Source organism: Vigna unguiculata, chromosome 8 (genome assembly GCF_037176805.1).
Source record: "Vigna unguiculata cultivar grain cowpea cultivar isolate G323 ecotype 2 chromosome 8, ASM3717680v1, whole genome shotgun sequence".
Classification (NCBI taxonomy): domain Eukaryota; kingdom Viridiplantae; phylum Streptophyta; class Magnoliopsida; order Fabales; family Fabaceae; genus Vigna; species Vigna unguiculata.
In genome coordinates this window covers 31,385,703-31,398,402 of record NC_140799.1, presented here as the reverse complement: position 1 = coordinate 31,398,402, position 12,700 = coordinate 31,385,703, and the positions used below count along the sequence as shown (strand labels likewise).

The window sequence follows — 12,700 nt, the reverse complement described above, 5'->3', positions numbered from 1 at the left end:
CTTTTAACTTTTAAAAATGTGCCATTTAATTCTATTTTAAATTTAATTTTCTGTACAATTGGTCTAATAAAATAGTTTCCATTTAAAATAAATTATAATAGTATAATTTATATATTTCTAAATACTATTTTTTAATCATATAAAATAAACATTTATAGTTCCTAAATACTAATTATTTTTTTTAACGGAAAATGATAATGTGGGCCTGAAGTTCCTCCACGCTACCGTGTCAATGAATCGCGTTTAATGCATCTCCAATGCGATTCAGAGGGTTACTATCGTAATTGTATGTGTCTCCTTCTCACACTTTTTATTTTGCTATAACCTAATCTTAAGCTTTTCCCGCTTTCTTTAGAACTTCATTTTCTGTTTTCTTGGAAACTTTCAGCTAAAGGATTTGAGGATAGAAGACCGAATCACTGTGAGTTTACATTAAACGTTTCTTTGTTACGTCAAAATCTTCGTCGCGCAATTATGTTTTTTTTTTTTTTCTGAATTTTGTCTGATTTTAGGTTAGGAAGGAAAAAGCCCAAAAAGGGGATGGGAACTTAAACTTGTATTGAAAAATTACTTAATGTTTGTTCTCTTTGGAAATTTTCCATCGTTGTTGTGGTGATTGTGTGATGTACGATTTGACTCTTTCTTAGCGCTCTCCCTGAAAATTTACCTCTGCACGTACTTAAAATATCTTAGAATTTCAAGCATTTTAATTTGAAGTGATTTTTTGTAAGAGAATGGAGTTCAATGATAGCCGCTGAGTTAATTGAAGTTAGTTGGCATGTTATTTCCTAAACTGGGTTGCACTGGATTTTTGTTTTGTGTTGGAATGGATTCTCGGTAGAAAAAATCAATCATTTTTTCATGGTCAAGGTGAAGCAGCGTTCCTTCTACTTTTTCATGGTTTGACCATGATTTACTAAGGTAGAATCAACTATTGTGTGTTGTTCAAACACACACTGTGTGGATGTCAGCAGAACAACCAATCGGGCTGCCCGCAAAACAACCAAGAACCAAGGCAACTACATCACCAAAGGAACCCTAAAATAAACAGAGGTCGGAGAGCAAAATAAAAGAGACAACCAGAGGCTAAGCATCGCGGACTGCACGGCGAGCTAGTGTGAGGGCGGCAAGCACCGGCAACTGCGAGGACGGCGACTCAGATCGACGAACGGAACCCTAGTTGAAAAAGGTAAGAGCGTTGGGGTTGGGTCGATCATAGAACCAGAGTCGATCATAGGACCAGAGGGATCGACCAGAAGGATCGGCCCACGATCATAGGATCATAAGGACGTAACCTCTTCAATGTTCTTCATGGTTTAGCTATGTTCTGTTTCTGTGGGTTTGTGAATCCTTGTGTCATTATGTTTAATGAAATGTCACAATTATCACATAAATTCCTATGAACTTTAATGAGGAAAGCTGTTCTGATTTTAAGAATTTCAATCGATGAGCTTTCTACTAATGTTTCTTTGCTAACCGGGAATGAGACCATATACATGTTCAACGTTTGTAGAAAACTTGCCATTGCCATGATGCACTGTTGTTCTCTTAAATACCATTTACCCATTGTTGCCTAGCTTACATCTAAAGTTCAAGTGACAGTTATCTCTTTTTTAACGATGGTGAAATTGCTCTTTCATTCTCTCATGTTTGGCTGCAATGTTTCAGGCACCAAAGTTGCTGTTATGTGGATGCACTTGTTGCATGCCTAAGTCATGCCTAAGTAATAAGAGAAACTTTAGTAGTAATGCTTCTGTGCTGGTTTTTAGAGAAACTAATACCAATACCGTGCTTCAGAAACCTTCTAGAAAATTGCACTCACTTGGTGGCATGTTAAAATACAGATCTGTTGAAACTTATTCAGTCCTTCAAGCTAGCTGCCTTCAACATTGGTTTAAAAACTGGCAAGCACTTAGGAGAAACAAATTGACAGCTAGCACTTTTGCTGCTGCGATTGGGTTTTGGCGTCGGCAAAGGGTCCAGCTGTGGTTAGAGAAGATTGGTGCTATTGAACCTTTCTCTGGAAACCTTGCCACCTGTTGGAGCAATATCAAAGAGGAGGAAGCACTTGAAAGATACAAACTGATAACTGGAAATACTGTGTTGTTTCCTGAATTTCAGGTCTATGATTCACACCCACAAGACAGCTGGCTTGCTGCTTCACCAGATGGTGTAATTGACAGTCTAGTGCATGAATTGCCTTCTCGTGGAGTACTGGAGATAAAGTGTCCATATTTCAGTGGGGACTTAAATAAAGCTTTCCCTTGGTCTCGTATTCCAATTCACTATATTCCTCAAGCTCAGGGTTTAATGGAGATTCTAGGAAGGGATTGGATGGATTTTTATGTTTGGACTCCTAATGGTAGTAGTCTATTCAGGTTGCATCGTGATGCTGAGTATTGGGATGTAATGAAAATAGCCCTATATGATTTCTGGTGGAAGCATGTTCATCCAGCGCGAGAATTGTATAGTAGCAATGTTTTAAGAAGTCCCCTTTTTCAATTAAGAACAGTGAGGCCAGCTCCTAGACATGAGTTATGTAGAGATATTGTTAATAAAAGCAAACACATTGCTGCTAATTCTAAGTTGTTGATGCGGGAGATACATGGGAAATTGATAAATTGATGCCTTCAGTTGGTACAGGAGAGTCATCAAATTAGTAACAAATTCTTTATTATAGACTACACAAAATTTGAGTGGTGAGTGGGAATCAATATAGTTAATGAATAAATTGATGTTATTGATAAAGAATGACATTATTAATTTGTCGTGTTGATTGTTAGATGGGATTATTTGAAGTTGGAGAGTGGGTAGAGACAGACTTAAAAGGTTATAGAACTACACAAAATTTGAGAAATGTGATACAGTAAGGGTTGAGTTTGACTGCAAGGATGCCTATAGATCTCTTCAAATGTCTCGTGTGTTTGCTCTTGCACCTTGTCTTCCTATATTCGTCAGTGTATTAGATCTGTTGGATCACTTTTCTAATAACAATAAAATCACCCGCTATTTGGAGTTAAATGGTTACAATAGTATATATGAAGTTACTTGCTACAAAATTCAGTTTGAGGTTGCAGGTCTTGTTACTTTTCTCTCCCTCTCTTCGATTTTGCCTTATATTTAGACTCTTCTTCTCATAGTCTGCAGCACGACCCAGTAAAATAGGTTCAAGCAAGGTGATTTATTAGTTCTACAAAGCTTGAATTGAAGTTTCAATTGTAATTTTGATCAATTGATTGTTAACTTGGTTGTCCTAATTGCAATTTGTACAGGATTTATCTATTAATGTTTTGAAAGGCACAAAGTTCTCTTTTATACTAAAAGTGAACTAGTAAATATTTGTACTCCTTGCAGGTAGTCCTGTATGTGTTTGGTAAACTATGTTGTGATTTACTATCCAGTGTTGAGTGAAAAGGTTCAAATTTGACCAGTGCTGTCTTATGCGTTTTCTGAAATAGGTAAAACTGCGCTTTGAATAAAAATCTGGGACTTGAGAAGTTAATAAATTACTTGCAAAATTAACAGCTTTTCATAAGTTTATGAGTTGTTTGTTTTGCTTATTGTTTTTGCTGTTTACGAGCAGTAGTTGATGTGTTTGAGACAATTTTTATGGTGGCTATTATTGCTTATTTATATTGTGCCTGTAATTACTATTTGGATTCTCAGGTTACATGGAGGATTCAGAGCAGAGGAAGAAAAGGCTGAGAGAAATGCGCATGCAAGCTGATCATGCTGAAGTTTCTGGTGCTGTGGAAGGTTTTGCGATGGCCGGTTCTCTCTCAAATCCCCTGATTGAAGCTCCTTTAACTATGCCATCATGGGATAAATCATATGCTGCTCCAAGGTTTGACTTTTATACAGATCCGATGAGTGCTTTCTCTTCTAACAAAAGGAACAATACCGGTATCCAGGCTGCACCGGATAGTTTCCCTCCAAATGTTGGTGGCTCTCTTATGGCACAATATTCATCAACACATCCAGGTACCGATATGTTTATCAGTTACTGTTTACCTGATGTTGGTATCCTATAATTTGATTTGAATAAGTAGCTATCCAGTCAGAGTCTTGTAGATTCATGTAGCAATAAGATAATAAGCCTGATTTGTGGTGAATATTACTTATACTACGTCCATGCATAAAGGAATGAGGACTTTACATTCCGTCAACACCCCTACCCCTTTCACACCTATTTACCAAGTAGGCTAATATTCTTACCCTTAAAATGTTGAGTTTTTACATTGAATCAGTTTTCAGAAGATTATTTCCATCAATTGACAACAATATACACCGTTTTGAAAATTGACTCAATCAGTAGGAAATCTAGTCCTCCAAAAGATTGTTTAAATCATAACAATTTAGCATAAAGGATTTGGTTGAGTCCAATTTGGATTTTTTTAAGGTACAAATTTGTATGTTAATTTAAATACTTTTGGGTGATTCAAAGGACGCAGTCCCAATCTTTCAAGGACTAAAACTTCATGCTACTCTGTAATGTATGAAAAGTTTCTCTAGTCTATTTTTATATAATAATGGTTGAATAAAGGTATGCAGCATATTGCTTGAGTCAGTTTTATATGTTTTCTAGTATTAACTACCTCAAATTTCTCGTGTACTCTACTATCTAGATTTACCTTATCTATTCCTCAATGACAATTGTTATTCGTTGATTGGATATAACAGAATCAGCAAATCCAAGGATGACTCTACCTCCTTTTCAAGTACCAGCAGCACCATATGGAAACCTTGATTTGACTGGACCTAGAGGCCCTGCTCACGATAACTTCCTATGCCATCCATCAAGTGTGGGTAGACATCCAAATCCTAGATTCGGACCATCAAGTGGTCCATTATATAACTCTACACAGGGCATAGCTCACCGGCCCAATTACAGTCCGAATCCTTCTCCAGGATACAGCAACAGTCCTAGGCCCAGTTACAGTCCGAATCCTTCTCCAGGATACAGCAACCGTCCTAGGCCCAGTTACAGTCCCAATCCTTCTCCAGTTTACAGCAACAGTCCTAGGCCCAGTTACAGTCCCAATCCTTCTCCAGGATATAGCAACAGTCATAGGCCCAGTTACAGTCCCAATCCTTCTTCAGGATACAGCAACAGTCCTAGGCCCAGTTACAGTCCCAATCCTTCTTCTGGATACAGGGGCAGTCCTAGGCCTGGTCAAGGGCGAGGCAGGGGTGTATGGCACAACCCTGGTAGCTCTGTTTCAGGACGGGGTAGTGGACGAGGACCAAATTTTCATGGTCATTTGTCCAACGAAAACGCAGGTCCTGGTCCCAGTCGATTTTACAAGAGCTCCATGGTTGAAGATCCGTGGAACCATTTAGAGCCTAAAATATGGGAAGCAATTGATGGTTCTTTACATACTTCACGTATACCTGAAAAAGTAAAACCCTGGATTTCAAAATCAAAGAGTACAACAGGAGAGGGATCATCTGCTGCTTCTGTCAAGTCCCGTTCTGAACCAAGCCTTGCTGAGTACTTGGCTACTGCATTCAATGAAGCTGCCAACGATGCAGAAAATGTATGATGACAGCTGCTCGTTTCATGAAGGGCCCATCATGACGTTACAGAGAGAAATGAATTTCCAGCCACTGAAAAACCAAATAAATTTGAACTCACTTCATAGGTTAATGCCAAGGAGGTCAGCTACTGTTTGTACTAATACACAAACATAAGAAAATTTTAGGGATGTGTTCGGTACTTGGCACGGTTTGATATGTTGACGTCCAATTAATTTTGTACTATCTAAAGTTGTACCAGTCCAGATAAAAAGTTCATGCATAATTTGTCTAGGAAGTAGAAACTGCAAAATTATAATCACATGTGGAGCGCTGGTACCCGGTGAAGTTACGATCAAATGCTTTAATATGAAAGTATTTTTCAAATTAGACTTACACCATCACTAACATCACATTTGTGTCTTTCACATTTTTTACCGCTTTTAATCTTTGTATTACTACTACAAAGTTTGGGCAAGCTGTAATACATTCTTATAAATTTCATTTTTTATGATATCATTATTAGGAATGCTATTTTAGGGACTATTTTAAAAAATGCTTAGGAAAGATATTATCAATTTTAAGAGTGTTTTTAAAATTTAAAATAAGAGCGAAAGTAGAATTTAGATGGGTTGAAAAAAATACTTTCTTTATCTTTTATGGAAATAAAACTTTTTCCACCCTTCGCTATCGGAACAAAAGAAAAACAAATCATATATTCTAATGACTTAGCTTTAAGCGAACAAATTAGGAGAATACCAAACAAAAATGAAAACACTCTAGTCCAAAACATCATCGTAAATGAATCAAACACAATATACGGGTTAATAGGTGTGCCATCGCGAGATACAACATTGCTCAAAATATACTGTTCCATTATTCGTTACTATAATTTTCTTACTTTTTATCAAATTTATGTTCCCTTACTATAATTTTCTAATTTTTTTTTTATTGCATTAACAAGTCTTCTTCTCGTTTAGATTAACAGGGATTGTGTAGGTAAACCGTGACATTACCTACGAATTCCTTTAATTTTGAGTTTTTTGCTTTTCAGTATTTTTATATTTAGCATAAATTGAATTACAATCATTTAAAATTACACTCAATTTCACTTTTGAATATCTTACTACATCTTCTGAAGTTGCTTCCAACCGAACACCAATCCAACGTCTAGGGTTTGTATTGTTAAGTGAGAAAGTTCCTTAGAATTTCACTCAAACTAAAAAAAAAAAGACCCCAAGCCATTTCATATTGTTAGATAAGTAATAAAGTGTGAGGAAAAATTTAAGGTAGTGCGCTTAAGTGGGGATATGTGATATAATCCAACAATCAGTCCAGTGAGCAGTAAGTAGATAATGGAAACTAAATGGTATAAAAGAGCATAAACTAAGAAATGAACAGCTGAAAAAACCTCATCCATGGACTGTCCCTGTAACTCCCACAATGCGTTGCAACTTTCTATCGGTGGAGTCAGTCAGAAAAACAAGTATTTAGTGTTGTAAAACGCATCCTCACAAGGGTTTTTGCTCGCAACATATTTCATCACTGAAAGTGTGTATGAGCTGATCCGCTAAGCTTGCTGGGTCATCAATCAATGCATCAACAAAAGCACTAACCACCCTTCTCTCCTGTTGAGTAGCCTTAAGGCTGAACCAAGTCAGAAATCTCACTCTGAAGATTTCATCTATGTGCCCCAGATGCTCCAACCATTTCACCACCCTCACAGAATACTCGTAGTCATTTTCCTTCGACCGTTTTCTAGCATTCAACCCAGGAATTTGCCTCATCTCATAGGATTTACAAGGTGTGGAAGGTGAAACTGCAGCAGCAAGATTTTTATACGAAAAAGGCTCTAAAGACTGAGGCTTTGAGAGGAACTCTTCAAACCTGCCTCTGATGTTCAAACTGATGGGTTTCCCAGGATGTTGTCGAGATGATAACTTCATGTCGGAGATGCCAGATTCTGTGGGATGATCCTGACCACACATTTCCATTGTAAAACGATTTCCGGCACAACTTGTTCGTCTTGCAGAATTGGTGGGCTCACACTGGGTCACCCATTTAGCTTCTGCAGCACCCAAAATCCCTGTGCTGCTGAACAGAGAAGCCTTGCAAAAGTACACGGTTGAAGGGTGCAGGTTTTCTAACTTGAATCTTTTCTCCGGCCTCAAGACGATGAAGGTGGGTTGTTCAGGGTAGTCTGTAGTTGATACTCGGTGCCAAAGCCTGCACCCTAGAAAGTTCTTTAAAAGTTTGTCGTTGTACTCTACCACGATAACCACTGAACTAGGAAGACACTCTTCAAAACGAATTGAACATGCTGTTGAATCAAGTCACAAGAAAAGTGAAATCAGCATGGGTAAATTAAAGCAAAGTTTACTAATGCAAAAACAATTCAATTGATTTACTTTCTCATGTTGTCATACACATGTATAATCATATAGAAGAAATGCAATTTCATATTCTCAATCATTGTCTACCATGGAATGAGATAAAAAGCTTACTTGGTGCATCTTTCTTTACCACAGAAACAGAGAAAAGGTCAGAAAATTTTGAATCAAAACATTCAATTGCAGTTGAGCACAATCTCTGAACCTCAGCACCGCATGAAAGCCGGCTTACAATTCCACGCGTCATCCTCGCATATACATGATCAAGTGATCCCACTTCATTCTCCAGTAATTTGAGAGCAGTTTCTACAATCTTTTGCAGTTCCTTGTACATTTCTGTTCCTACAAGAATTCTGTGAGCCAGGGATATTCGCAAAGACAGTATATCCATTCTTCTTGCTTCTTTGGCAACCAATAATTGCTTTCTCCATGTCCTGTAAAATCCAAACATCCATTCCAAAAACACAAATAAAAATTGTAGCTTACATGAGCCACCTTACACTGCAGCAGACAACTAATATGACTCTTTGTAATAACACTTCTTTTGTTAATAAGTTCTCCCAATAACATGTGAACAGATAACAATTTATTAATAGGGTTTATAAAACTACGAATGTATGTAATTATCTATGCATATTTTACTTTTGCATGCTGGTATAGAAAAAGTATATAACCAACTTACTTCATCAGTTCATTACTTTTTCCACAAGAAACACAACAGAAGGCTCCATCTAACTTAATACCACAACTACCCTTCAAAATGCCAGACATTTGATTGCTCAAAGCACATTGCAAATGACAGGACATTCCACATGACTCCTCATTGGGAAGATCAGAGCTGCAGGTCAACCACAAACTAGGATCCTTGTTATCATCATAGCAATGACATATGCAACAAGAACATCTCTTGCAAAAAGAGTCTTCTGGATTCAATGTAGCTTTGCATGCGACATTTTGACACAAAAAGGTTTTCACTATTTCCTCTTTGATGTCCTCTAGAGGAGCATGGTGTAAATCCTCAGATGCAGGTTTCTTTTTCCTTTTAGATCCAATGCAACTTTTGGTAGTAGCTGGCATATTTCCGGTTATGTGCAAGTTAGAGTTCTTAGAAATTATCTTCAGAAGATGTTCTATCATTTGACTCTTAGTATAGCCTGTGTACTTCCTCTCTTTGCCTAATTCAGCACAGATTATTTCTAGAAGTTCCCGGCGTGTAAATGTCTGAAGCATACTAGAGGCATCTTTCGACTGTCGCGCAATCTCATGGACTAGTCTTTGCTTTTCCGGCAAACTCAGCACACCCCATTTTGCAGGATCAAGAAGAAAACCTGTAGTGAAATACAGCATTGTTAGCTTGAACTTCATTACGTGTCTAAGGTGCTGATAAATGAAGCTCAACAAGACTTATATGGAAATGGAAATATAATTAAACAAATTTACAATATGCATGATTGTCCTCTTGTGAATTAAACACTGTATTTATCACCTGCCAAAAATATTTAATACGTTTACCAAAAGAAAATACTGAAATCACACATGCAGAAGGTGCAAGCCAGAAAAGAAATAAACCGTTATATACTGTATTTAACATGTAGTTTTTCAAACCAAAGATTAATTCAAAATAATGCAACAATAACAACAACCCGCTAGTAGTTGAGCCATCACCATGCATCCTGAATATTGAAAAACTGAATTCTGATTTGCATTAACCTCTAATACAGTTCATACACTTCAATTCCAAATGCATTATTATTAATGAATATTATTATGAACTTAACAGTGCATGCAGCTAAACACTTCCATTTCCCATTCCTAATTTGTTAATGTGATGAAGGACAAGGCATAAAAACGAACAACATTTTGCCTTTAGAAGTGAAGGAGGTGCCACAAGAGTCTAATCCTCACAGAAAGAGAACAAGAAAATAACAACAGTCACAAATTAATTAACCATATTCCTATGGTCTATTTTTTTCTAAAAAGAAAAGCTTGTCGAAGATAAAAGATTGAAACAGCTCAGGACAACCCTATATCAACTGCATTAACAATTTAACGATCAAGATTACAAGTTCCAATTGGTCAAGTAGTATCAGTAAAACTTGAAGCTAGCAACCAAACTATTCAGTGTAGAAATCGGTAATCCATGCATCAGAGAGATTCACTAGAGGCACAACCTGGGACATGCATATATAGATACTGAATAGAGATGTCTCAACCTAGAGAGAAAAAACTGGATGATACACTTGCACAACCAACTACGGGATTTCAGGGATTTATCCAAATATGTTAAACCTTAATTTCTTCATAACTACATAACCCAGAACCGCTTTTAGGGAAAACATTAAACAAAAATGAGGAAAGTGGAAAAAAAAATTAATTTTTATATAACTGACCAAGAATGGCCTCAAAGAAAAACCATTTACCTTTACAAATTTCCCATTTTTCCAACAGTTGTGTGATGAAAATAGGAATGTAAAAGCACCCAACTACACAAACCACCAAAGCAATAATGCAAATAAAGAAGACTGAAACTTTCATAACCTACATTGTGAAGTGAAGAACACCCACGATTTATTCAGGGAGATACAAAAGAAAACAAAGTGAAAAACGTCAAAGTTCATGATTTTTTTATTTTTTATTTTACATGGTAAAGAAAAAAACGTAAAACCCCAGATAGTGAAAAAGCAAAGAGAGAGAAAGTGATGAGAAAAAAGTAACCTGAATAAGAGGTGTTGGCTCCCAGAAAAGCAGAACCCTTGGTCTCTTCTTCGCTCATGATTCTCTCACACACAAGAATTTGCAGTTTTATCTGAGAGTGAGTAGCGGCATTGCTGATCTAATGGTATTGGTGGGAGAGAGAAAGAGAGTGAGAGAAAAAGATAGAAGGAGTGGCATGTAATTGAGCATTCAATGCTAGGATACAAAATTTATGCTGTGACGAGTGATTTGGTATAACGTAATTCCCGAAAAGGGAAACTCAAAACAAAAAGTGCCAAAATATCAAATAATAAAAGGGTTTTTGGTGTATTAGGGTTGACACAAGTAATTAATTAACATATGATTTTTATAACAAGGTTTCATTGTCTAATATCATATCACTAAAATCTCATCTCATATATACTTCTTAATAATAAATTCAGCAACTTTTAGATAAAATGATTTACTGTTTAAACCTCAATATTAATCTTCTTTAAGTCAATTTTTAATGATCATGGTGGGTTTTTGCTCAAGATTCAAAAAATATATAATTTTATATTAAATAAAAATAAGAAAGATAAAGATTATATAAAAAATAAAAATTTAAAATATTAAATTTTACATGCTCTTTTATAGAAGAAACTTGTATTTCCCTAATAATGAATCTTCTTCCTATAATTATATTAGAGTCGGAACTTTATGTAAAACCCAATTTAAAATTGAGAGAGGAGTGATAGGTAACACTAGATTTCTCACTCCTTTAACAATTGCAATGAATATTTTTTTTTTTACAGTTTAAGTATTGTGAGTATATATTATTTTGATAGTGTGTGTCAAATTTTAGAAAGATAAAATAGTTTATGTTTATATATTTAATCAATTTTGGTGAATATAAGAAATAATTTTAGAACCATATAAGTTTTCTATATATATATATAATATAATGATTGGAACTTCTAATAGTCCAATAGTTGGATTAAAAAAATACACTTCATACAAAAAATATTGAATGTGTCATGTAACTTGTGTTATCCATAAATATGTTTATGATCATTTTCATTCAAAAACGTACTGATAAAGTTAAATTAAATTAATTATACAATATTTTAATATTTTAATAATGATTTTAAGGTTTTCTTTCTCAAATCTAGTTTAGTGGCAAAGAATTTTAATTTTAATTTCTAGATTAGTATTGTTCTTGAAGACTAATAACATGAAATATTTAGACGGGAAAAATCAATACAAATATTTTAATTATTTTATTATAAAAATAAATAATAAATAAAATTATTAATAACAAATAGAATTATCTTATTTTTACTTATTTTCATCAATTCAAACAAACTCACCTATTAAATTTTTCTTTCTTTTTTTTTTCTTTCCATTTTTACTCTCTTATTCTCCCTTTATCATCCAAACAAAGATAAATAGTAGTTTTTAATAAAACAATATTGAAGTTACATTGAAATTATATAATAAAATTATATTTATTAAACTATATATTATAAATTTCTTAAAATTTTCAACTTAATTAAATATATTAAGTGTTAGTTTTGGGTATATATCTATATTGAATAATTTCGCTTAGTTAGAAAAAAATAAAAAAAAAAATAGACAGAAAAGGTAATTATTTAATTAAAAAAATAAGAAAAAGTGATTTGCTAATATTCATATTGTTATTATAATAGAAATCGACAAACATACATACACACTCATGATTAATTATGTACGGATTAACAATCACTTGTGTAAAATGATAAAAAGATAATGATTTTTTGAACAATATAATCAATGATATAATTAACATTCATTTTATACTCATTACTTTAGGTATCCTTATTTCTCTTCCTTCTCCTTTTTCCTTTTACACCACACATTTCAACTTTAATCTATCTTCTATTCTTTACCTATTTATGTTTTTCTTTTTTTCTTTTTTTTATGCTATTCCACACTGATATATTTACAAATTTAAGTGTGAGTATAAGTTTCACATCAAATAAAAATGAAAAGGTTGAATGTTTTATAAGATAAACAACTTATAAATTTATTGTTTTAAGTTTTTTTAATTAGAAGTTATGTCATTTTCTCATAAGAGTTTGGTT

At 34.6% G+C, this 12,700-nt stretch overlaps 3 protein-coding genes across 10 annotated transcripts; 2 read left to right on the top strand and 1 right to left on the bottom strand.

The window, feature by feature from the left end:
* Nucleotides 1-282: 282 nt before the first annotated feature.
* On the top strand, nt 283-5,910 carry SIC (hydroxyproline-rich glycoprotein family protein). Of its 6 annotated transcripts, none has more exons than XM_028084470.2 (3): nt 283-421; nt 3,667-3,981; nt 4,681-5,910. In XM_028084470.2, exons 2-3 carry the CDS (start codon nt 3,672-3,674, stop codon nt 5,541-5,543), a joined length of 1,173 nt encoding a protein of 390 aa, XP_027940271.1. In that variant the 5' UTR covers nt 283-421; nt 3,667-3,671; the 3' UTR covers nt 5,544-5,910. The 6 variants fall into 6 exon arrangements, with proteins under 6 accessions (XP_027940271.1, XP_085521667.1, XP_027940276.1 ...); XM_085665541.1 differs by lacking the exon at nt 283-421 and adding an exon at nt 1,050-1,189; XM_028084475.2 differs by lacking the exon at nt 283-421 and adding an exon at nt 2,581-2,699.
* Nucleotides 296-2,682, top strand: LOC114195050 (Restriction endonuclease, type II-like superfamily protein). 2 transcript variants are annotated; one of them, XM_085665543.1, is made up of 2 exons: nt 296-421; nt 1,669-2,682. In XM_085665543.1, exon 2 carries the CDS (start codon nt 1,705-1,707, stop codon nt 2,623-2,625), a length of 921 nt encoding a protein of 306 aa, XP_085521669.1. In that variant the 5' UTR covers nt 296-421; nt 1,669-1,704; the 3' UTR covers nt 2,626-2,682. The 2 variants fall into 2 exon arrangements, with proteins under 2 accessions (XP_085521669.1, XP_085521668.1); XM_085665542.1 differs by lacking the exon at nt 296-421 and adding an exon at nt 974-1,189.
* An 877-nt stretch (nt 5,911-6,787) lies between the features above and the next one.
* LOC114193458 (VIN3-like protein 2) lies at nt 6,788-10,816 on the bottom strand. 2 transcript variants are annotated; one of them, XM_028083269.2, is made up of 4 exons: nt 10,620-10,816; nt 8,587-9,232; nt 8,019-8,338; nt 6,788-7,834 (listed from the first exon to the last, which is right to left on the bottom strand). In XM_028083269.2, exons 1-4 carry the CDS (start codon nt 10,675-10,677, stop codon nt 7,026-7,028), a joined length of 1,833 nt encoding a protein of 610 aa, XP_027939070.1. In that variant the 5' UTR covers nt 10,678-10,816; the 3' UTR covers nt 6,788-7,025. The 2 variants fall into 2 exon arrangements, with proteins under 2 accessions (XP_027939070.1, XP_027939069.1); XM_028083268.2 differs by lacking the exon at nt 10,620-10,816 and adding an exon at nt 10,325-10,454.
* Between the last annotated feature and the right edge of the window lie 1,884 nt (nt 10,817-12,700).

Bases quoted from the DNA above. Each gene is read 5' to 3' on its own strand.
- LOC114195050 (XM_085665543.1), top strand. From the start codon at position 1,705: ATGCCTAAGTCATGCCTAAGTAATAAGAGAAACTTTAGTAGTAATGCT.
- SIC (XM_028084470.2), top strand. From the start codon at position 3,672: ATGGAGGATTCAGAGCAGAGGAAGAAAAGGCTGAGAGAAATGCGCATG. The intron at 3,982-4,680 runs GTACCGATATGT...TGGATATAACAG, and splicing joins ATATTCATCAACACATCCAG to AATCAGCAAATCCAAGGATG.
- LOC114193458 (XM_028083268.2), bottom strand. From the start codon at position 10,439: ATGAAAGTTTCAGTCTTCTTTATTTGCATTATTGCTTTGGTGGTTTGT. The intron at 8,339-8,586 runs GTAAGTTGGTTA...TGGATTTTACAG, and splicing joins AAAAGTAATGAACTGATGAA to GACATGGAGAAAGCAATTAT. The intron at 7,835-8,018 runs GTAAGCTTTTTA...TTGATTCAACAG, and splicing joins GGTAAAGAAAGATGCACCAA to CATGTTCAATTCGTTTTGAA.